Genomic DNA, 24,672 nt, shown 5'->3' on the forward strand with positions numbered 1-24,672 from the left:
AAAATTTTAATTATTTTTTAAGAATAAAAGTAATTCAAGTTTACTGCAAAATGTTCTGGAGAGACATACAGAAAGTACTGGCACTTCTGCACCAACTCCAGCCTGGCCTCCACGGTGCTCTGACGCCACCTGCTTCATGCTCTGACCTCCACACAGCACTTCCTGGGCTCCCCTGTCTCCCCTCTCTCCCTCCCTCCTCCTGCGTCCCTCCATCCCTCTTTTAGGCGGGACTGCAGGCCCTGCTTCTTTTGGTTTTGCCCTTTGCCCAAAGCAGCTTCTATTCAGTCCTCAGACCTCCGCCCAGGGTTCTGTCCGCTCGGAAACCTCTGGACCCCTCGGCTGACATAGGCCCCTTTCCTCCTGCGCCCCATACTAGTGCTTTGCCAGCGTCCCTCCCATTTGTCCTAAGTTCCCCGAAGGCAGGGACTGTGTACCTTTCACCTCCGGTACCTCACCCAAGGCCAGACGCTCGGATGGCGCCCAGTGACTGTGTTGGCACGGAGGAAGAGGAAGGGGGTGTGAATGGGCGAGGGAGCACGGTGCTGGAGGACAGTGTGGCTGTGAGGGCATGGGTGTTGGCAGAGGACTGGGCACTTCTTCATAGAGATGGACTGAGCGAGGACACGAGGAAACACAGACACGCATGCCTGGGAAGAAAAGAGGGCTGAGGGGCTTAACTAGATTATCTCGGTGGAGGAGGACAGAAGAGAGAAGAAAAGGCAGGAAACAATAGCCACGGAGGACATTCTGGGTAAACAGTAAGATAAATAAAAGAGACTGCATGGTTATTCTTTTCCTTCAGATGCACTGTTTATGCTTGGGGAAGGGTTTTAAAAATAATCCCTCGGAAGATTAAACTGTCTCTAAGGTCAGTTAAACACACCAGACTGCTAGAGCTCAGCCTCCGACCCATGCTGTGCTAGGCTCCCAGGAGCTAACCTGAGAGAGAGTGTTTGGTGAGATACAAACCAGGCTGCACCGGGGGCGCTCGCTAATTCCATAATGGGGAATGGGCTTCGGCCACAAAGTTCCAAATTCCAGTCTCAGTTGCTTTTTAATCAACTCTGCTTCTGGTCATGCTAACCTCCCAGCTCCAGAACATCCTGGTATAGCTTACTTGAGGTGTCCCTGTTCTCCATAAAGGCCCTTGTACGCTGCTTCAGACGGAGCCTCTGAGTCTTACCTCCTGAGGCAGATCTAGGCAAGCAATTCAACTTCCATTTTTAACACAGAGGCTCTTACTAAGGGCACCTAGAACCAGTCACTGTGCCGCCAACTTGTTCTCAAGAGTCTGCAGAATGACCATGGGGCCTAGTCATTGCTGCCTGAATGCTGCAGAGAAGGGAGCTGAGACTGAGGGCCAAAGGCTCCACCGGAGCTGGAGGTGGCAGAGCCCAAACGGGGCCCGGGTCCGTCCCTCTGGCTGCAGGCCCCCGCCCTCCCATGTTCATCCTCACCGCAGGGCTGCTCTGCTCCCCAAGACGCCCCGCTCCCAGGAGCTGTTCCAGGAGGAGAAAGTGTTTGAGCAAACGGAAGCTGGGCTGATTTCTAACCACAGCGCTGAGACCTTGCTCAGATCACAATCAACGTGCTTAGACAACATTACGTAATAGTCAGTGTGCTGGGAGGCAGCGCTGTCCCTCAGCCTGAGTCATTCAGGACTCTCGTCTGGGCCCTCACAATTGCCTGTCCCTCAGACGCAGACGGGGCTCTAGCTTGAATTCTAATGAGAATGAGGCACACTGAATATTTAAACTGCAATTACAAAGATCCTGCTTTTACAGATGTTCCCACTACAAGGAAGGGACCTGAAAATACACATAGGTACCGACGGAAAACATCAGTCTGATTCACATTTAGAAGCTGGAAAAAGACAATCTTGTTTTCTACTCGATGCTATCACTGAGGTAGGGGTGGGTGAAGAAAAGGGGGGGGGGGGAGGGAACCATGCAAAGATCTCGGGAAAATGTTAAAGCCCGGGCTCCGAGCGAGAGGTTCACAAAGAGGTGCTTGAGTCCTTTGTGAGCAACCGAACCAACAAATTCATCACCAGGCCCTTCTGTGTGGCCCCTTGCAACCCAGTCCGTACGTATAACGAGAAACCTCCTCACTGCAGAAGCATCTCTGACTGATGTATCCGATCGGCAAGGAAGATCCGCCGAGGGCAGGGAAACAAAAGATCATTTCACGGTTCACAACCCATTTTCGCAGTCTCTTAAGTAAAACGACGTGCCGGCCGCTCTCCATGAAACGGGAATAGCGTGCCCTGGGAGCAGCCAGCGACTTACACAGGAGGAAGCTGCTGGGTCCCCGACTCCCAAACCGTTAAGGTCTCTCTTGCTTGCAGTATCATGTATGTATATGAATGTGTTCACATGTGAGACGATGAATCTGGGCTTGCACTTTGGGAAAAGCAGGTGATTAACTCCCTGCTCTGCCTTGAGTCTCCTGGACCAAGCCCCTGCCCCCACACGCCTTTCTTATGAAGACCATAACTGGACTTCCGTGGTAGCTGGCTCTCCTCTTGTGAATGCCAGCACTAAGGAAAGGGGCATGGGTCATCCATTTCTGATCTCTCTGGTTGCTGCCCTCTTCAGCTGGTATGAGACATGTCCAGTGAGTTATTAATTTCAGTTGTTTTTTTATTTCTAGACGTTCTACTTGGTCCCTTTTCAAATGTTCTCTGTCACTCTTTATAGTCTCCTCTTCACTGAAGATCCTTTCAAGGTTGTCATTTCTTTCTTTAAATATGGTAAGCACAATGGATGTTAGCATTGCGTCTGAGGATCGAGCACTGCGAGTCTGTGCGGATCCTGGCCCGTGTCGTTCTGTTCCATGTATTGTAGGTATCTTTGACTGTGTGCTGGTCATTGCCCTGGAAATTTTTTTTTTTTGGTTGAATCCTAGCGACTGAGTATAAATATGCCTCTCTCCGAAGAGGCATTTCATTGTTTTTGCCAAGTACCTGGAGCTATTTTAGGTGAGCCCGTCTCAAACCAAACTCAGGGTAGGAGGTTTGCTGAGTAAGGATACCCAGGGTGCACACCAAAGGAGGGCCTTTTGGGCCACACCTATCAGGGAATGTAGGTTTTTCCTTTGTTTTTCTTCTCTTGTGTTCAGTGCCAAGGCTGCCTTCTCTCCAGTTCTCAAAGGCAAGTTTCCATCTGGTACATTTCTATCCCAGGGAGTAGCTCTTTGGGGAGCAATCATCATCATCATCATCATCATCATCATCATCATCTCCTATTACATTTCCAGTTTGGAGTGAGCCAGGGGACTTCACTTTTACTCTGCTTGCCTGTCCCTCTCGGGCTGTGGAAGTCCCTGACTCCTGCCTGCAAAAGGGCTCTATCAGATTAAGAAAATAAGATCCTAGGCCAGTGTTCGGCAAACTCATTAGTCAACAGAGCCAAATATCAACAGTGCAACGATTGAAATTTCTCTTGAGAGCCAAAAATTGACTTCTGCGCATGGGCCATGAAGTTTCAATCGCACTGTACATGAACATCCGCATGTGGTATTTTGTGGAAGAGCCACACTCAAGGGGCCAAAGAGCCCCATGTGGCTCGCAAGCCACGGTTAGCCGACCACTGCCCTAGGCAGTACCTGAGAGTTTAGAGTAGGGGTGTCGAACTCAACCAGAGAAGGGGCCAAAATCTAAAATCCAGCCTAAATCGCGGGCCGAATGGTTTACTGAACAGTTATAAACTGACAATGTCATAAACTGACAGCGGAGTGCAGTGATGACAGCGCGGTGCGGGCCACATTGCAAGGCCTGGCGGGCTGGATTTGGCCCGCGGGCCTTGTGTTTGACACATGTGGTTTAGAGGCTGGAAGCAACACAACAGGTCAGCTTACGGTGGTTCCTCAGAAAAATGAAACACCATCTGATGCAGCACCTCCACGTGTGGGTGTGTGCACAGAATACAGGCTTGGCCCAATCCCAGAGCACGCATGTTCCCAGTGGCATTATTCACAACAGAGTCCACTGACAGAGAAACGGACAAACAAAATGTAGTATATACATTCAATGGAACATTATTCAGCTTTAGAAAAAGGGGAAGGAGATTCTGACACGTGCTACAAAGTAGAGGAATATTGAAGACATTATGCTCAGTGAAATAAGCCAGATTCAAAGGATAGATACCGTATTTTTCGGACCATAAGACGCACCGGACCATAAGACGCACCAGTTTTTAGAGAAGGGAAATGAAGAAAAAAAGATTCTGAAACAAATAGTGTCCTAAAATATTTTATGTGCATTAAAACCCAACATCACAGTCATAAACACATGTAATCAACCCTGTAAAGTAAACAGCAGCATTTAGAACCATTTAGAACCATTATTAACAAATACAGTCAGCAAAAGACAAAATGTACTGTAAAACACAATAACGAGAGACTTCAGTAATAAATTAGAATAAAGTTGAAGATTTATGGTAAAGGTTCTGCTGAGATCTACAGTACACCTACCCAGTAGTCAAGCACGGCAACAGAGGGCGGAGAGGAATGATTGGGGGAATAGACGCGGCATTCTTCCGGGCACGGAGTATGGGCCAGCAAGGGGTACAGGCAATGATTACGGTTTGGATTACGCAGTTACCGTACACCGCACCTGGGCTGACATGGAGATATGGCTGCAGCAAGGGCATGGAGGCTGACTACCATACATGGGAACTCCTCTACCACTCGGGGTTTACAGAGCGGGGCAGACACTCTGGGCACGGAGGAATGGACAGTGGCTGCAGCAAGCACACAGAGCCGGGCAAGCACACAGAGACCACACAGAGCCGGGCAAGTAAAAAAACTTTTTTTTAAAAGTATATGTGTAGGCTATATTTGGACCATAAGACGCAGGGACTTTTTCCCCCCACTTCTGGGGGGAAAAAAGTGCGTCTTATGGTCCGAAAAATACGGTACTGTGTTATTTTACAGAGGGTCTCAGAATAGAGACGGAGAGTAGGGTGGTAATTGTCAGGGGCCATGGGAAGTGTTTAATGGGGACAGAGCTCCAGTTTGGGATGGTGAAAAGTTCTGGAGATGATGCTGGTGATGTTGGCACAACCATGTCAATGTGCTTAGCACTGAAAATAGCTGCAATGGTAAATTTTACGGTATGTATATTTTACCACTATAAAACAAACTTTTTAAATAAAAGGTCTGGCTAATTTTGCCAAGGGCTGCTAGACCTACTCAGCAAATCCCACAACATGCCCTGTGTTCAAAGGCTTAATACTGACCGATGGAAGTCTCAGAAGTTAATTGCTGGGTGTCATAAATACAATTCTGACCCCCCTAAAGCTCCGGAGGCCACATGCTGAACCTGCAGGATTGTGGGAAAACTCGCACTGCGTGTCAACAAGCACATACATAATTACACGTTTCCTTTAAAAATATAAGTGCAGTACATTTTCCTTTAGAGGTATCAGTCACCAGAAATGGTAGAGGGGTAGTTATGCGGTGTTGATCTACAACATTAATGGAGCTGCTAAGTAAATATTAGGAAAAAAGTTGAAGGGATACGAGAAGCAAATCTCTAAAGTATTTCCATTGGAAGAATAAAGAACTTTCTTCTTTCGGTACCTGACACTGCTGTCCTGTTGCATCTCCCTTCTGAGTCACTACATGTAGTTCTGTTATAGATAACATATGTTAAATATAACATATACCTCCTAATAACAAATTACTAAATACAAATGAGGCATAAGATAAATTTACAGTTAACATATATTTTTTAAAATATATTTTATTGATTTTTTACAGAGAGGAAGGGAGAGGGACAGAAAGCTAGAAACATCGATGAGAGAGGGACATCGATCAGCTGCCTCCTGCACACCCCCACCGGGGATGTGCCCGCAACCAAGGTACATGCCCTTGACTGGAATCGAACCCGGGACCCTTCAGTCTGCAGGCCGACGCTCTATCCACTGAGCCAAACCAGTCTTGGCAGTTAACATATTTTTAAGATACCAAGTTTTGAAAACATACACATGCATTTCAGTAATTCTAGGAGTCTCTAAGTTTCTTCTATTTAAAAAAAAAAAAATGAAACAGAGTACAGCTCAGAAGGTTTCATGGAAATTTTTGGTTATAAAAACTAACACTAGGTAATACCATAAATTTAAAAGGTGGCAACAATAGAAGTTAACATTCTTCATTGTGACTCTATGAACAGCGTATACTGAGGCCACTACATTGCAAATATAAAACTTATCGACTTATCGATGAATATGTTCATTCCGAAATAATAGCAACATGATTGCTCATCAGATAAAAAACAACTTAGGAAAGTTATTCCTCAACTGGGAAGAGTCTTCCTCCTTCAGACATAATGATAATGCCTCATACTTGCTCGTTGCTTACTATGTGCCAAACACTGCTTTAAGTGATCTACAATAATAAGAGCATAATATGCTAATTAGACCAGACATCCTTCTGGACGTCCTTCCGGACGAGGCCGGGGCACTGAGGGAAGCCCGGGTCCTGGATGCCAGGGGAAGCTGGTGCCAGCAGCCGGCTGAAGGAAGGCCTACTCTTGCACGATTTTCATGCACCGGGCCTCTAGTATATCTAGATATTTGTCTCTGTATCCTCTATCTCAATATGAGCCATAACTTGTATCTTTATCTATATTAACTCATTTCTTTCTTACAACAACCCTCTCATTCCCATTGCAAAGATGAGAAGCCCCAGGCAAAGGTGAGCATGGGCTTCCCCCAGGCCATCCAGCTGGTGAGCAGCAAAGCTGGGTGCACGTTCCGGCTCTGGAGCCTGCTACCCACGGTGCCCTCGGGCCTCTCTACACAGACAGGGGAATTCGGGGAAGACGGGCAGTGTTACACAGGCTCCAGATGCTATACAGTTTCATTCTGATAATCAGATTTTCCACTTCTTTATAGCTGAGGAAACCAAGGCTCAGCAGGATTATGTTTATACAGAAGTTGGAGAGAGTAAGAGAGGCAGGTGGGAGTGAGCCCACACCTCTCTCCTCCCAAGTGTCAGGGTCACGTGCAGAGGAGTTATGTGAGGAGGCTGGGGAGGCAGTGGAGGAGGCTGGGCTTCTAGAAGGAAGGAAGAAACTAATGCCTCAGGAACAGAAGCACAGAGAGGGTTGGTGTCTGAGGGATGAGAACTGAGGGGTGAGGGAAGTAGGTCAGCCCCTCAGGTTCCCTTCTTCTGAGGTTCTGAGTCGCTAGCTGCCTGGTCCTGCCTCCGCCTGAGCTAGACGTCTGCTTAACCACAAGTAACACGGGGGGGGACGGCCATGCTTCTCAAGGTGGAGCCCAGGTGACCCTTGCACAGAGGTCTCTGCTCTAAAACGAGGCAGATCAGAGGGATCCATTGTATTTCTCGTGTTGAAAGGGCTACAAATTAGGCTAAGCATGTCCTCGAATCAATAGCTGTTTGTCTTGCTGTATTTCTATTTACAATAAAAGCATCAGCTCGACACACTTGGTGCACCTTTGTGGGATGGAGCCCCGGCGGCAGTCACTGTGATTGCTCCCGCTGTCCCCACCGCGGGTCAGCACCGGCCTCGGACTGACAAGGCACGGGACGCAGGCAGCGTGTAATGCAAACCGTGTGAAATCTGCATCGGGACCTCGCAGAACAGCAAGTACCGGCATCAGAACTGTTTGCATTCCTGCTACACAGCCAACGCTCCTGAACTCTGGCCTGGGCCTACTCAATCAGAACCTCTGGGCGTGGGGGCTGGGAATCAGCCCTGAAATCACTCCGAGTGACCCTCATCTTGGCATGTGAACCCCATTTCACTTACAAGGTATTAAGGAGTAAAATGATTGCCAAAGATAACATCACCAAGTACAGGATTTGAGCTCACTGGAGCTTCAGAAGCTGGGCTTGTATCTGCTCAGCAGTTCTCCCTTCACCAATTAAGCTCTGATCCCACTAAAACGAGGCACAGCAGTGAAGGAGACTGCCTTGGAAACCCGGAGCTCCGCCACCACCAATCCGCACAAGGGCACACAGCTTCCCGAGCAATTCTTCTCTTTAAGCACACAGAGAGGTTCCTTCTTTTAAATCTTAAAAAGTTAATACTTTTTACTTCCCCCGAACTCGTAACAACTCATTTCAGTTGAGCGAGACCCGGGTGAGCGGTTTGTGCCTCCTCGGATGGGGCTGCCGTTGTTGAAGCGCAGCCAGGCCCGCAGTAATCAGACAAACGTGGGGCAGCCCAGGCAGAGGCGGCACCCTGACTGCACCCTCACTCACCGCAGGACGTCGACTTCCTGTCCACCAGGGTCACCCGCCGGGTCTCCGTGCGGAGCCTCTCGTCGGTGTTCTCCACCAGGTTGGCAAGGTCGTCGATGATCTCTGCGAAGGAAAACGGAGATGCGCGGTTAACACTCCCAGATGCTCTGGCCGCGCCCAGTGCAGCACGGCCGCGGGCCTTCCCGGGAGTCATCCTCCTGGTGCAGCCGGGGAAGAGGCAGAAACTCACGTGTGTTCTCTGAAAACTGCCGTGTTGATTCAAGAAAAGGGGGAAACTGGAGCGGTGAAGAAAAACCTGGTTTAACACAGCGGACAGAGGAGACACGTCACAGGTTCAGGGGAAAGGACATGTGACCCAAGAGGTCATTCAAATGTGCCAGGTGACAGACAGACAGTGCAGGGGGCTTCAGGGACGACTGGGGTCCTTCCTAGGAGGCCTGCTTGATGGTGAAATCTAGTCACTAAGAATGGAGGAGCCAGAGACCATGGCGCAGAGGATGGCGAGAGCGGCATCCATTGGAATACTGAGCAGAATATACACAGAAGCATGGGTTATGTTACAGAGAGGAGATGCGTTACCACTGGAAACCAGGGTGCCCTGGGGGAGGGGAAAAGAAACTGAAGGTGTTATTTTTCATCACTCGCAGCAGAGCCCTATTACGCTGTTAAGAAGTAAAATATCAATATATAGCAATGTATAGCTTTATAAAATCACCAAAGCTTCAGTATTTTATGAAACGTTAGATGGATTTTTTTGGTAATTAATCTCTCATAAAGAATCCTTTATGTGGTTTGTCTTTTTATTTTTAACACTAATCTCTTAAAAGTGAAATGAAGCACTTACCATTTAAGATAGCATATATATAGTATGATTCTAATTATGTAAAAATATTTCAATCTATCTTTTTATATAAAAAACCACGAAGGATCTATCTGGATTATTTATTTATTTCCAGGTGATGGGACCCTGGGTGAATTTCCTTATATTTTCTTTCGTGTTCCAATTTTTTTAGATCATGAAAATATTACTTTTCCATTTTAATTCTCTTTTCCTCCCTCCTTCCCTCTCTTCCTCTCTTTTTTTAGTGATTGGTTTAGAGCACATGTGTCAAACACAAGGCCCGCGGGCCAAATCCAGCCCGCCAGGCCTTGCAATGTGGCCCGCACCGCGCTGTCATCACTGCACTCCGCTGTCAGTTTATGACATTGTCAGTTTATGACTGTTCAGTAAACCATTTGGCCCGCGATTTAGGCTGGATTTTAGATTTTGGCCCCTTCTCTGATTGAGTTCGACACCCCTAGTTTAGAGATATGTTGTCCAATATACATCATCACTTTTTCTAAGACTAAAACAAACAAGGAAGCTAAAGGAGGATTCTGGAATAGGTGCTGAGTTGAGTTTGAAGGCCACCTGGGAGGAGCAGGGAAAGAGCAAGACCTGCAAAGAGAGCAGCACATGAGAGGCCCAGAGGGTGGGCGTTCTTCCTGCCGGCCTGCTGCAGCGCTTCTGGTAACTTCTTTTCCCTACAGACCTTTAGATCTGTGTAGTATTCTCATTATTTTTTGCATGCCTTCCTTTTACAGAAAGACTATGACAGAAACTTTTATTCATCTCTATGCCTCCCATCCCAGGAGAGTACCTGGTACACAGCCAAGATAAAATAAATACTGCCCTGGCTGGTTTGGCTCAGTGGATAGAGCGTCACCCTGAGGACTGAAGGGTCCAGTCAAGGGCACATGACCAGGTTGTAGGTTCGATCCCCAGTGAGGGGCATGCAGGAGGCAGCCGATCAATGATTCTCTCTCACCATTGATGTTTCTATCTCTCTCATCCTCTCTGAAATCAATAAAATTATATTTTAAAAAATAAAATACTGAAAGATAAAGGCAATGAATGAATGAAGTCTCAAAGATCAAACATTGAACAATTTCAAAGCACTTTGTTGCTTCTTTAAAAAGTGAAGCTAAGCCAAGTTTTCAAGTATTTATATAGCATCTGTCTATAAAATCTTTCATATTCTTTCACAACTCTCTATTCCCTTGTATTCAATGGCATACCCTTTCCCATTTTTCCTTTCCCCTATCTAGAAGCTCTATCTAGGCTTTTCTCTTACTCTGAAATGTTGGCGATCCCACGAGTTCTATTTTTACTCTATAATACTACCATAGTGATTTTTTATGCCTTTTAGTTCATCAATATTAAAAACATGAAAATGTTCTGCTCTCTCTCTCCAAAATTCTTGACCCATACAGCCAACTGCCTATTACTTATCTCTACCTTGAAATTCCTGCAAACTTCTGACTCTCAAGGTTTCTTCATATTCCCCCCAATATTGCTTCCCTCCCGTAATGGCACCATCATTCTTTTGCTTGACCAAGATAGAAATCTTAGGAGTTACCTGACCTTCTCCCTTCCCCTTCTCTTTCATTAGACACTCTGTTTTTTAGCCACTCTAGTTGATTCTCCCTCCCTAGTATCTTTCAATCCTACCATCTCTCTTAAACTCTATTACTAGTATCTCATGAAAATTTTCCACTGTTTCTGAGACAATTCCTAAATTACCTTCCTGTTTCTACTCCTGGGTCCTTTCAACCCATTCTCCACACTATAGCCAGGGACATATTTTTTTCATATTTCAATTAATTGAAACTTAAATAGCCATATGTAGCTAATGACTATTATATTGAATTACAAAGCTCTAAGTATTTTTTTTTTTAAAGAAAACCAAAGCACATACCACTACCACTGTCACCACCACCACTGAGTTATTGCTTTAAAAATATTAACAGAGGGAATGAAAATAAATACTAAAAGTGTGCGATTCACTAAAGAAAAAAGGCAAAAAGGAGGTACAGAGAAACAAAGAGTAGACAGGACTAAAAGAGTATAAATACCTAGATGGCAGACTTAAACCCAACTATATTAGTGGTCAGTTAAATATAAATGGACAAACTGCTCAATGAAAAGACAAAGAATGTCAGGCAAAATTTTTTAAAAAGAACACAATTATATGCTTTCATATAAAACTCACTTTAAATATAAAGCATAGAAAGTGTTTGCATGAAAAAGCTGGCATGGTTTTATTAATATTAGACCAGACTTCAAGCCAAGGAGTATGATCAGATATAAAAAGGACATTTTCATCATCATGAAAGAACACACGTGACAAAAATGGGAAAATCCAGTGTCTGAATAATAAGGAAACTGCCTGTAAATAATCCATAGGATAAGAATCAAATCACAAAAGAACATAGAAAATGTTTTGAACTGAATGATAATGACAATCCAAAATAAAAGTGTGTGAAATGCAACTAAAGCAGTGCTGAGAGGGAAGTTTAATGCTTTAAACACGTATATTAGAAAAGAAAAAAAGGTGTAAGAACAATGATTGGACTAAAGGAGATAAGCATATGATTATATCAATAATGTATAAAAAGAATTAGACAAAATTCAGTGTTCATTCATGACACAAAATCTCAACAAAATAAGAAAGGGAGCTGCTTCAATCTGATGAAGGAAAGCTATGAAAAACTTAGAGTTAACATCACCCTTAATGGTGGACACTGAACACTTTCTCTAAGGTCAGAAACAGGTAAAGACATCTGCTCTGATTACCTCTGGTTACTATTTTATCAGAAGTCCTGCTCTGATTACCTCTGGTTACTATTTTATCAGAAGTCCTACACCGTTTAATGAAGGGGGGGGGGAGGCAAAAAGATTTTAAAAAAAGATGTATATATGTATACCTAACAAGACTGTGTACATAGGGTATTCTATGGAATCTATAATAAAACCATGATATTAAGTTAATTTAACAAGTTCTCAGGTACAAAATCAATTGTAAAGAATAATCTGTTTCTATATAATAGTGAAAAGCAACTGAAAAATGAAAATAAAAAATAGTATCATTTAAAATAGCACCCAAAACTTACATCAAATACTAGAAATAAATCTAACAAAAAGTATACAAGACCTCTATGCTGAATACTATAAAACATTGTGGGAGAAATCAAAGATCTAAATAAATGGAGAGCTATACCATGTTCATGGATTGAAAGACTCAATATTTAAAAGTTATCTGTGTAGTCTCCTCAATTGATTTATAGATGTAGTACAATTCCAATCAAAATTCTAGCAGGCTTTAAAAATGAAATTGCAAGCCAATTTAAGATGTGCATGGAATGCAAGTGATTTAGAATTGCCAAAATAATCTTAACAAAGAAAAAATTCAAGATTTGTTATAAACATATAATAATCAAGATACTGAGGTATTGGAATATGTATAGACAAATTCATCAATAGAACAAAACAGAATCCAGAAATAGACCTTGTGTGTGCTCACACACACACACACACACACACCTATAGATGCACTCCATTAATTCTCAACAAAGTTGTCAAACACAAAATCAGTCAAATCAGGAAAGAAAGGTCTTTTCAACAAGTGATGTTGTGACAACTGGAAATCTGTATGGGAAATGAAAATAATCTTGACCTTTTCTTTCCACTATACAAAAAAAAAAATTGACTTGAGATGGTTCATAGAACTAACTGTAAAACCTAGAATTGTAAATCTTCTAGAAGAAAAAAATAGAAAACATTCATGAACTAGGGTGGGTAAAAATTCTTGGACAGAACATAAAAAGGCTATACACAAAAGACAAAAAAACTGGCCAACTGGACTTCATAAAAATATTTTTTTTCCTGCTCATCCAAGTATACCATTAAGAAAATTAATAAACTACAGACTGGTAAATATTTATGGGCCATATATCTAAGAATTTGCATCCAGAAAACATAAAGAGCTCATATGTATTAACAATGAAAATACCAAGGAGACCTAATTTTAAAATAGGCAAAAGACCTGAACAGATGTTTGTAAAAGGAGATGTACAAATGGCTAATATGCACATGAAGAGAAGCTCCACATCATTAGTCATTAGGGAACTGCACATTTAAACCACGGCAGGCACTATTGCATATCTATCAGAATGCTAAAATTAATCACTTACAATACTAATTATTGGGGAAGATTTGGCACAAAGGTAATTGTAGACATGCTTGTCAGTTTAATCAAGTTAACCAGACACTGATCCAGAAATTTCACTCCTAAATACTTGCCAAACAAAAATTTAAAAAGACCTGCACAAAAATATACATAGCAGTCTTGTTATATGAAAAACAAACAAACAAACTAGAAACAACCCCAATATCCATCAGAACGAGAATGAATAAGCAAATTGTGATCTATCTGTACAGTGGAATACTATTCAGCAATGAAAACAAATAATTATTTATAAATACAACAACTGTATAAATCTCAAACGCATTTTGTTGACAAAAATAAGAAAATAAAATCTATATGTACTTAGTGATTCTATGTACACAAAGTATAAAGTTAAACCTAATCTATTGGATAGATCAGGAGGTCGTTGCCTCTGGGGGCGGAGGGATTGACTTAAAAGGGGACATGAGGGATTTTCCAGATGATAGAAATGTTCTAAATAGTCACACAGTTGTCAAAACACATAGAACTGAACACTAAATACCTGTGCATTTTGTTGCATACAAATTATACATCAATTAAAAATACAAATCAGAAAAAAATAAAAGTTTACAATATTATGATATTCCTAAGATTTTTCCGGAAGGAAGGAAGGCAGACAGGGTTACACACATGGATGCTAGAAAGACAAAGCAAATGATTCTAACAAAATTTTAGAGCGGCAAGAGGTCATGGGATCCTGCCGTTAATTTCTTGCTGATCACTCCCAGTGCCTGGCAACATGGAAACTCATGAGAAAATTAGCTCAATGGCTGAGCTGGAGGGTGACTAGTTATTGTAGGGTTCTGTTTACTGAGCTGAAAATATGCCTGCCTTCAACTTCTAGGCAGATTTTGCTAGAACAATGTAAGTCCATTATTCTTCCACAAGACACTTCCCCTCATATAGCTCTTCTAGGCTAAAGACACTTAGCTGCAAACTTTAGCCGATCCTCGGAGAAAAGGATTTGTGATCTGGTGACACCTTGATGCTTAGGGCACCATATTCAACCTGAAATGTATGCAAAGACTTGGATAGATGGGTTTAATTTTGTCTAGTCAGCAAAGAACACAGCTGAGTTTATTTTAAATATATTTTTTATTGATTTTACACGGAGAGGAATTTAAAGGGATAGAGAGTTAGAAACGGCGATGAGAGAGAAACATCTACCAGCTGCCTCTTGCACACCTCCCACGGGGGATGTACCCACAACCAATGTACATGCCCTTGACCGGAATTGAACCCTGGACCTTTCAGTCCCCAGGCCGACACTCTTCCACTGAGCCAAACCAGCTTCGGCCAGCTGAGTTTATTTTAATGGCACATATATAAGTGGATATTTTTATGATCCATTCCTCATATCCTATCAGGATATTCTACAGTAACACCTGTGCTTCCGATAGTTGCTTGGTACACTGTTCTCATGCTAGCAATTATGGTCAGACTTTCATGACATGCTCTATACTGCAATATGCGATACAACACTCAGGCTTAATAAACCTCTGTCGCTACGAGAAAGTCAAGCACAGAATAATCCTTGTTTGATGCTAAGTGTGTCAGCTGTTATATATTAACTGCGTTTATAGATAGATTTTTAAAATTTGTTAATATTCATAACTTAGAGGTCAGTAAACTTTCTGTAGCAGATTAGCTCAGCAAAAAATCAGTAATAGACACCGAGGAGTTACCTCTTCTGATTACTAGTTTGTTGTTTTCTGTTTTTGTTTCTTTAAAAAAAAACAAAAAAACACAACACCTCTACTTTTAAGTTATAAAAGTTATTTAATTGAAGTTTATAAAGAGGGGGGGGGGGAAGTAAAATATTATCCAAATGCCCCGGTAATTACCTTTATGTGTTCCCTTCTAAGATTTGCCATAAACACATATTGTTTATAAACACAGTGAATAAAGAATTTTTCTTGCAGGGATTAGTTTAACGCCCTCTATTTCCTATTCTTGCACTAGAGAAGTCTTTTGCCCCCATGAACATATCATTTGTACTCTTTGATGTTGCTATACCTCCTTCAGTTATCATTTCTAATGGTTAGTCATTAAATAAACATTCATTCTAAGTGTGAAATACTTAGAATGCTCTTCTATTTCTACATAATGAGTCAATGAATTCTTTCCTCTATTATCGTTTTCCTTCTCTTGTATCATTTCCTGAAGTTAACAACGTGTGATTATGATGGCTGCACGGGCTTTGAGACACATAGCCAGGCCGGCGTTTGGAAGGTTTATACTGCCACTGTTGGTTGGTTTGCTAGAACTGCTCCCCTGTCAGTTATCCTGACCTCGGAAGGTTTCCCAGGGCAGGGAGGCTGGGGGATTCCCACCCCGCAGCCCACAGGCTTCTCAGGTGGGAATTCCCCAGCCAGAGTCTATTCCGAGCAAATTACACACAGGTTTCAGAGTGCAGGCTGAGAACCAACCAGCAGACTCTTTCAGATTCCTGACAGCACAACCCTCAGAGAAACTGGTATTTGGTTTCCTGTTAAGTATTTGCATTGGCTTCCAGAAGGAGCCTACGTTTCCGCCCTGTGTTAATTTGAGACACCAGGTGCCATTCCAACAGGTAGAAGGGAAAAAACGAACAATGTAAAGGATGATGCAAAATTAACAGGATCTAAAGCAGTAACCAGTATTAGATGGTACCAAAATATCTGACTCCAATTATATTTCATGTTTTTCCTACTCCCAATTATGGTCTCAATAAATTCCATGTAAAGGCAGAAAGTGTGCTGCACATTTTCAGATAATTATGGTGCCTTTCGTATCAGAATGGATGCTGGCAGTTGCAAAGTCGTTGTTAGTTGGCCTTCCGCTTATATTGCTAATACCACTTGAAGACAAATATTAAAAAACAAACAGTGAATAAAGAGATTTTCTTACAGGTATTAGTTTAACTCCCTCTATTTCCTACAACGGAAGCTTTAAAAGGGGGGAGGGGAGGTGACCTCTAATAACTCCTAACACTAGGAAAAAGCGTCAAATAGACTATAGAAAGCAGGAACAGAAAGACCAACGTGTGACTCAGCAGGAAAAGCACTAACTCACCTCTGGCACCGGTGGGGGCAGTTGGCGGGGCAGTTGGCGGGGCGGTGGGCAGGAAACGCCAGCACCCCAAGCAGAGCCTCTCGGACACGCTCAGGCTTTGGGGGCCCAGGAGGAACCCCCTGGCCACACCTGCTGAGCGCCTGAAGCAGGAGCAGGTGGCCCGGGCTAGGCAGAGGGCACGGGCTCCTTTCCTGCTTCCTCTTGACCAGGGGTCTTCAAACTACGGCCCGCGGGCCACATGCGGCCCGCAGAGGAGTCTGATCCGGCCCGCCAGGTTTTTTGGGCAGTGAGCGCAGCCGAGGTGTTACAGTGGGAATTAGTAGTTCATATAGTCCGGCCCTCCAGCTCTCTGAGGGACCGTGATCTGGCCCCCACTTTAAAAAGTTTGAGGACCCCTGCGAGTCTTGACTATCAGCCAGGGCCTCTCATTCGTTCTTCATCTGGGCCTAGAAATGAGGACCTGCACCAAGATGGCACCTCCCCGAGTTCTAACAACAGACGCCGACCTGCGTGTGTGAAGAGGAGCGAACAGCCCGCAGGGGTGAATGAAGCTCCCAATGGGGAGCACCTGAGGAGCATTCAAAGGAACGTCCTCTCCTCATCCGGGGCCCGTGCTGCCCTAGAAAACACCGTTCCTTCCAGATAGGAGAAACCTTGAGAAACTGGCTCCCTAATTTTTACAAACAAAACTTAAGAGGACACCAAATCAACGCAAGCAGAACAGAGAGCCACGGAGAGGGAATTAAGAAGACTAGAAAGGCTGCATCCAGATAGAAACAGGATTGTCAAATTAAATACCACAGCCAGGGCAGCTTAACAGATTGTAATCTAAATAAGAGATTTAGAAACCAAGCTTGAACTGTCTCCTGGAAGTCAGAAAAAAGATAGAGAGGACAAAATATGGGAGGGGAAAAGAAAAGAGACAAATACAAAATTTAGGAAAACTAAGGTAGAAACAATAACCAAATGAATAATTTCCTTTGAGCTGAAAAAAAAAAAATGTGAGTTTTAATGTGAAAAAAAAAGCTCACCAAATTTCAACATGAATTTAAAAAAGATTTAGAAATATTTTGATATTTCTGAATTTCAGGACAAAAGGAAAAATGCTGAAGCTTTCAACATGGTAGACAAAGCAGAGAAGCTTCCCAGCTTTTGAAATTTAAAAAAAATTAAAGAACATTAATTAACTTGTATCAGATTGTTCCTGTGAAACACTAAATATCAGAAGACAACGGAATAAAAGAGATCTGAGGGACCAAGGCTACAACCTAAGAACTCAAAATCTAGTCACACTGCGGTGGGCACCATTGGTAAGAGAAAGGCATAACTGCGCATGACTCAGAAAGCACCCATCGACTGGTCAGACAGGGCACGAGGTCATGGAAACAGGAGCACTACTGAAACAAAACTACCCAGTGTGTGACAGTTAAGTTCTTAGAGCACCAGGCAAACAGAGTGGGGTAAGGAGAATTACCATAGCCTCAGAGACCTGGGGACAACCTCAAAAGGTCAAATATGCCATCAGCGTCGCAGAAAGAGAGCAAAAGAGTATGGGGCAGCAAAAATATTTGAAGAAACAATGGCTGAAATTTTCTTAAATTTGGCAAAAACATAAACCCCAAACAAGATAAACACAAAGAGATCCATGCCCAGACACATCATATCCAAATTGCTGAACACTAAAGACAAAGGAAGAAATATTGAAAACAACCACAGAAAAATTTGACACATTTCTTACAAGTAAAGATGCATTACATATAGGTGAACAGAGAGTTGAAAGAAAAAGGAAGTGTAATATTTTTAAAGTTCAACTGAAAGAACTGTCTATATTCAGTGAAAATATCCTTTAGGAATGGAGGCAGAAGAAACACTGTCAGATAACTAAGTACTAAGAAAATTTGTTGTCAGCAGACCAGAAAACAAACAAACAAAAACCCCAAAATTCCAAAATCCTTCAAACAAACAAACAATAATAACAACAAATTGCTAAAGGAGTTTTTCAGACAGAAGGGAAATCATACCAATAGGAAATCTGGAACATCAGAAATAAGAAAGGAAGAGCAACATAAATGGGAAGCATCTGGATAAATATAATACAGTATTGTCCAACTGAGTTCTTTAATATTTGTTTGACATTTGAAAGCAAGACCTATAATGTCTGATTTTCAATACACATAGTGTAATCCTATATAATAAAAGGCTAATATGCAAATTGACCAAACAGTGGAACAACCAATAGCTATGATGCACACTGATCACCAGGAGGCAGATGCTCAATGCAGGAGCTGCCCCCTGGTGGTCGTGCACTCCCACAGGGGGAGTGCCGCTCAGCCAGAAGCCCTGAGCTAGGCTCACTGCTGGCAAGGAGCCTCTCCCACCTCCATAGCATGGCTAAGCATGTCTGACTCGCTCCCCTAAGGACATCCCCCGAGGGCTCCCGGACTGTGAGAGGCGTCCACAGGCCAGGCTGAGGGACCCTAGTCACATGCACGTTAGGGGCAACCAGGCCAGCAGGGGAGGGCCATTAGGGTGACCAGACAGGCAGGCAGGGGAGCAGTTAGGGGCATTAGGCAGGCAGGCAGATGAGTGGTTAGGAGCCAGTGGTTCTGGATTGTAAGAGAGATGTCCGACTGCCAGTTTAGAATCAATATTTTAAGCCCATAGGGATCGGGCCTAAACCAGCAGTTAGACATCCCCCAAGGGATCCCAGATTGGAGAGCATGCAGCCTGGGCTGAGGGGACAGCCTCCCATCCCCCCTCCCTTGCACAAATTTCATCCTAGTGGGATTGGGCCTAAATGGGCGATCGGACATCCCTTTCACAATCCAGGACTGCTGGCTCTCAACCACTCACCTGCCTCCGCTTGATTGCCCCTAACTGCTTCTACCTGCAGCCTGATCACCCCCTAACCACTTCCCTGCCTGCATGATTGACACCTAATTGCTCCCCAACTGGCCCAATTGCCCCTAACTGTCCTCCCCTGCCAGCCTGGTCACCTCTAACTGTCCTCCCCTGCAGGCCTGGTTAACCCCAACTACCTCCCTCTGCTGGCCCAATCACCCCTAACTGCCCTTCCCTGCAGGCCTGGTCTCCGCCAACTGCTCTCCTCGGCTGGCCTGGTCACCCCTAACTGCTCTCAATGCTGGCCTGATCACCCACAACTGCCCTCTCCTGCAAACCTGGTCCCCCCAACTGCCCTCCCTGCAGGCATGCCCCCCCCCCCCCCCCCCCCCGCATCTGCCCTCCCCTGCAGGCCTTGTTCCCCACACCCTAATTGCCTTCCCCTGCAGGCCTGGTCTCCAACTGCCCTCCTCTGCTGGCCCAGTTACCCCTAACTGCCCTCTCTGCTGGCCTGATCACCCACAACTGCCCTCCCCTGCAGGCTTGGTCCCCCTGCAACTGCTCTCCTCTGTAGGCCTACCCCCCACTCCCTGCTGTCCTGGTCTCCCCCAACTGCCTTCCTCTGCTGGCCTGATCACCCCTAATTGCCCTCCATGATGGCCTGATCACCCACAACTGCCTTCCCCTGTAGGCCTGGGTCTCCGCAACTGCCCTCCCCTGCAGAACTGATCCCCCCCAACTTCCCTCCCCTGCAAGCCTAGGTCACCCCCCAACTGCCCTCCCTTGCTGGCCTGGTCTCCCCCACCTGCCCTTCTCTGCTAGCCTGATCACCCCTAATTGCCCACAACTGCCCTCCCCTACAGGCCAAAATTGTGGCGGCCATCATGTGTCCACATGGGGGGCAGCAATCTTTGACTACATGGGGGTGGCCATCTTGTGTCTTGGAGTGACAATCAATTTGCATATTTCTCTTTTGTTAGATAGGATTCTCCAAAAGACAAAACTGTAGTGATGGAGTACAAATCAGCTGGTGGTTTACAAGGTTAGGAATGAGGCAGGGTATGACCACAGAGGAATAGCACAGGGAAGTTTCTACAGTGATGGAACTGTTCTGTGTCTCTTTTGCGGCAGCAGTTACACAAACTCACATATGTGTTAAAATTCACAGTATGATATAGATATAGATATAGATATAGATATAGATACAGAGATAGAGATAGATATAGAGATAGAGATGTAGCTATAGATACACACACAAAGTCAATTATGCTGTTTTAATTTAAAATTACAAAAGATATAATGAACAAAGAGAGGTGTGGGTAAAGGCAGAATCTCAGAAAGCACTGGCATATAAAAAACAAGAGGAGGGAAAAATAAGAGGAATAAAAATAGAAGCAAAGAAGGAGGGGAAAAAAAACACACACACAAAAAAAACAAACAAACAAAAAAAACAACCAGAAGCTCATGCTGTCAGGAGAGCAGCACTGCAGGAAAAAGGGTGCGGACAGACCACGTCCACTGGCCTGGCAAGGGGGCACTCGGTGCGGGCTGTGCTCGCAGCTGCTTCGGGTGTGGGAGGTGAGGGGAAGCGGAGGCCGTCTGCCTGAGCTGCAGAAGTGAATGCATGCCATGTGTGGGGAAGGGAAGCGGCCAGCTTGGACTAGTTTATTACAGAAAGCGCACATTGTATAAAACCATAACAACTACTAATATTTACTAAACATTTGCTAGGTGCTAGGCCGCTGTTTTCCAATCTTGAGTTGCATATGCTTAGTTGTAGTTAAAGTTAAAAAAGTTCTCCCATACCCCTCAGTGTTAACTTCTCCTATTTAAGTTATTTAATTAAATTTAAAAAAAATGTTCTTTATGCTTATAGCTCTTGATTCCATATTTCTAAAAATAAATATTCATATTAAAAATAAGAACTGCAACACTAAAATTCTAGCAACAATAATTTATTCTTAACAGATAAAGCTTGTTTTATGAATACTAAATGGCTGCTTAAAACATGAATATGATACTAAGATATAGATCCTTGGGACTGCTCTACTAGTCCTTTCTTTAAAATCTTTATTGTTGAGACTATTACAGATGCCCCTCTGGCCCCTCTCCACCCGGTTCCCACCCCGCCCCAGTCCTTCCCTACCCCATTGTTGGTGTCCCTGGGCAATGCACATATGCATATAAGTTCTTTGTCCTGGTATTCTTTATTCCAACTGTGGAGGCATCCTTTACACAGAGCACAGTGACAGCCCTGGTCTTCTCTTGGAAGCAAATACATGGTTATGTGTTAAGTATATATATATATATATATTTTTTTTTTCTTTTTTTTTTTTTTTTTCTCACCAGCCAAGAACCACTGGGATCCAAGACAATTCCACACACAAATACAAATGTGGGCAAGAATGTGTGGCAAGACACACTACAGGGGTCATCCCGATGATCCAGAATATTAATTTTTAAATATTATCATCAGTAGGAAAATACAAAATTTAAAAAGTCATTAAAAGAAACAAACAGATCCAGAACTCAGAGAAGGCACCGTCACCCCTAATTAGAAGACACGATGCTAAAAGCAAACACACATTATCTTAATTCAGGCATTACAACGCTATGATAGGCGCAACAAATAAAGATCTCACCAGTTTTCCTAGCCCCTCAGCAAAAATTTCACTTTAAAAAAAGAATGTGAGCCACCTCAGAATTCTTGCTAAATAAGGTAACATCAAAAATCTCCTTCCCATTATGTAGAAGACTGGAATCCTGGCGATAACAGGCTCGGCTCCAACTGAAATGATTTATAGAGGATCAACATGTGTTTTCTAGCACCCTGCATGCATAAAAAGGTTACATCCTGACGAATCCAATTATATAACATTCTGGAAAAGGCTCAACTATAGAGAGAATAAAATAATCAGCGGTTGCCAGGAGTTTGGAAGGGAGGGGAAAGGGATGAATAAATGAACCATGGGGGATTTTTAGGGCAGTAATAATACTGTGTCTGATATCGTAATGGTAGATATGTGACATTATGCATTTGTCAAATCCAATAGAATGTTACAGCACAAAGAGTGAGCCCTATGAATGTGAATTTTTTAAAAATCATTTAGGAGCCTGCGGATTCCAGGAAAGAATGCGGACTGTGATAAGAGCATCGCAATGCTCTACACATGTATAAAACAACACAGAAGGGGTGAAAAGGAACGATGATGACTTAAGTTACTATGGAAATGAGTGGAATCAGTAAGACTAAAGGCAAAAGGAACTGCACATAAATCAACAGTGTACACTGTAATGTAGTTTTCTATAGGGTCTGAGTTAATTCAGATACTGCTTAACATGTAATCTGTAATCAGTTCCAATATACAATATGTATATTGGAACTGATTATTTAGGAAATAGAAGATGGATGTTGGGAGCCAAATTCTCACTGCTGGAGTGAGAATTTAAAGATAAGCAAGGGGATGAGGCTAGAATGACCCATGTGGTAATGAATTAGTTAGAGACATTGGTATGAGCTCATGTTTATCTTAATATACTAGGTGTACTGGTTAATAATGGCTGAATTTTGTAATCAAAGAAAACACGATAATTTCAAGAGAAACATCAAAAGTGCTTTATTTAAAGTAATGTCCATCGCTAGCTACACATTTCCCCCATCTTTCAGGTAATTTGTGGATACCGTCCCAATAGAACTTCTCTTGTTTTGAGGCAAACTATTCAGAGACACAATTTTCCACTTCTTGTTTTTAAGTGCTGCTCAGAAAGTCCATGTGCCATTGATCAGAACAAATGGTAATCTGAAAAAGCAAGGTTTGGTGAATACAGAGTGGGTTAATATTTCCCAGGCAAGATCTTTGAACGCGTCTTTAATTTGTTTTGAAGTGTGTGATGGTGCATTATCATGAAGCAAAACTACTTTGCCGTGTCTTCTGGCCCATTCTAGTCATTTCACTATCTGTGAATGGTTCAAATTGATTACTTGTTGTCAGTAGCGATCAGTATTAACGGTTTCACCTGGTTTTAGAAGTTCATAATACACCACACCTTCCTGATCCCACCAAATGCAGAGCATTGTCTTCTTTCCTTGCAGTTAATGTTGATGGTTGACCTGGATCAACCCATGATTTTGTGCATTTGGGGTTCTCAGAATAAATCAACTTTTCATCACCAGTCACAATTTGATGCAAAAAAGACTTTCTTTCATGTCATTGAAGCAACATTTTACTGATGACTTTGCGGTTTTCTATTTGTCTTTCGTTCAGTTGATGTGCCACCCATTTTCCTTCCTTTAAAGTCTTTCCCGTTGCTTGTAAACGGTCAGAAATTGTTTGCTGAGCAATGTTTAATCTTTCTGCAAGTTGTTTTTGAGTTTGACATGCATCTTCATCCAATAATGCTTGTAACTGTTGGTCTTCAAGTTTTTTTCAGTTGACCTGGGGGTCCTTTGCCTTTCACATCTAAATCATCACTTTTAAAACATTTAAACCAGCGTTCATAAGTGTCTTGAAATGGAGCATGTTCACCATAAGCTTCCCGAAGTATTCAGCAGCACTTTTCTTCAAAATAAAGTACTGAATTAAAACTTCCCGCAAATGCTCTTTTTGGGGCACGAAATTCAACATTTTTAAGCGTAAAAATATCTATAACGTTAACACCTTCAGCAAATTTGATATATGAAGTTGTGAAGCTTGCTGTCAATACAACAAAATGGCATACATATCATATCTCATATATACATCAACATATGTGTAACTTCATCTATTGAAAAAAATCCGCATTAACTGGTACACCTAGTAAATAAAGATGGCTACATATCGATATGTGTATATATACAGGCTAGTAAACATCTACATATTTCTGTGTTTTGTCAACTGAGAAAGAATAAAAACGCAACAGCCCACTCGCAATGAACACACGCAGCACCCGGATCTTGGTTTCTAACACCCATCTCCAAATAAAGACATGGCTAATTCTAGGATGGGGGCAGGAATATACAAGACCAATCTGAAGTATCTGGTAGTACCAGGAACAAAGGACGTGCTTTACAAAACAAACAGCAACCGCACTGGTGGGGGGATGCCAAGGAGCACAAGAGCCAACCAACACAATCAAGTCGCAACAAAATAAAGTGGCTTTGGATTACAGCCAAAATGTGAAATGAAGTTTCGTGAGTCCATGCTGACATAAACACATGGTTGAGTCAATTCATAAATGGGAAAGAAGAGGCAGATCCCCCGTGAGAATTTCCAAATAGTTTACGTAGATACTTGTCCCAGAAGAGAGGGACGAATATCCCCTCCCTCCTTGGGTGCGGGCGCCTGTAGGGACTTCCTTCTGAGAAGCTGAGTATGGAAATGGGGGAGCGGAAGGAGTCACTTCACGGGAAGCCTGACAAACACAGCTTCAGCCAGGTGATCAAGGCCAGCGGTGAGTCACAAAGCACGCTGACGGATGGACCCTTGCTGTGCTATCATGAAAAAGGTGCTTTAGCCAG

At 43.3% G+C, this 24,672-nt stretch overlaps 1 protein-coding gene across 4 annotated transcripts in view; it reads right to left on the bottom strand.

Annotated features, from left to right (window-relative positions):
• The window catches only part of STX8 (syntaxin 8), a 222,288-nt gene that overhangs the window by 78,687 nt on the left and 118,929 nt on the right, over positions 1 to 24,672 (bottom strand). For all 4 annotated transcript variants that reach the window (XM_084863951.1, XM_084863954.1, XM_084863953.1 and 1 more), the window contains one exon: positions 8,233 to 8,334. In XM_084863951.1, the coding sequence (XP_084720077.1) occupies positions 8,233 to 8,334 (102 nt within the window). The remainder of the gene's footprint in view (positions 1 to 8,232; positions 8,335 to 24,672) is intronic.

Source organism: Pipistrellus hanaki (assembly GCF_964339955.1).
Source record: "Pipistrellus hanaki genome assembly, chromosome: 16".
Lineage (NCBI taxonomy): Eukaryota > Metazoa > Chordata > Mammalia > Chiroptera > Vespertilionidae > Pipistrellus > Pipistrellus hanaki.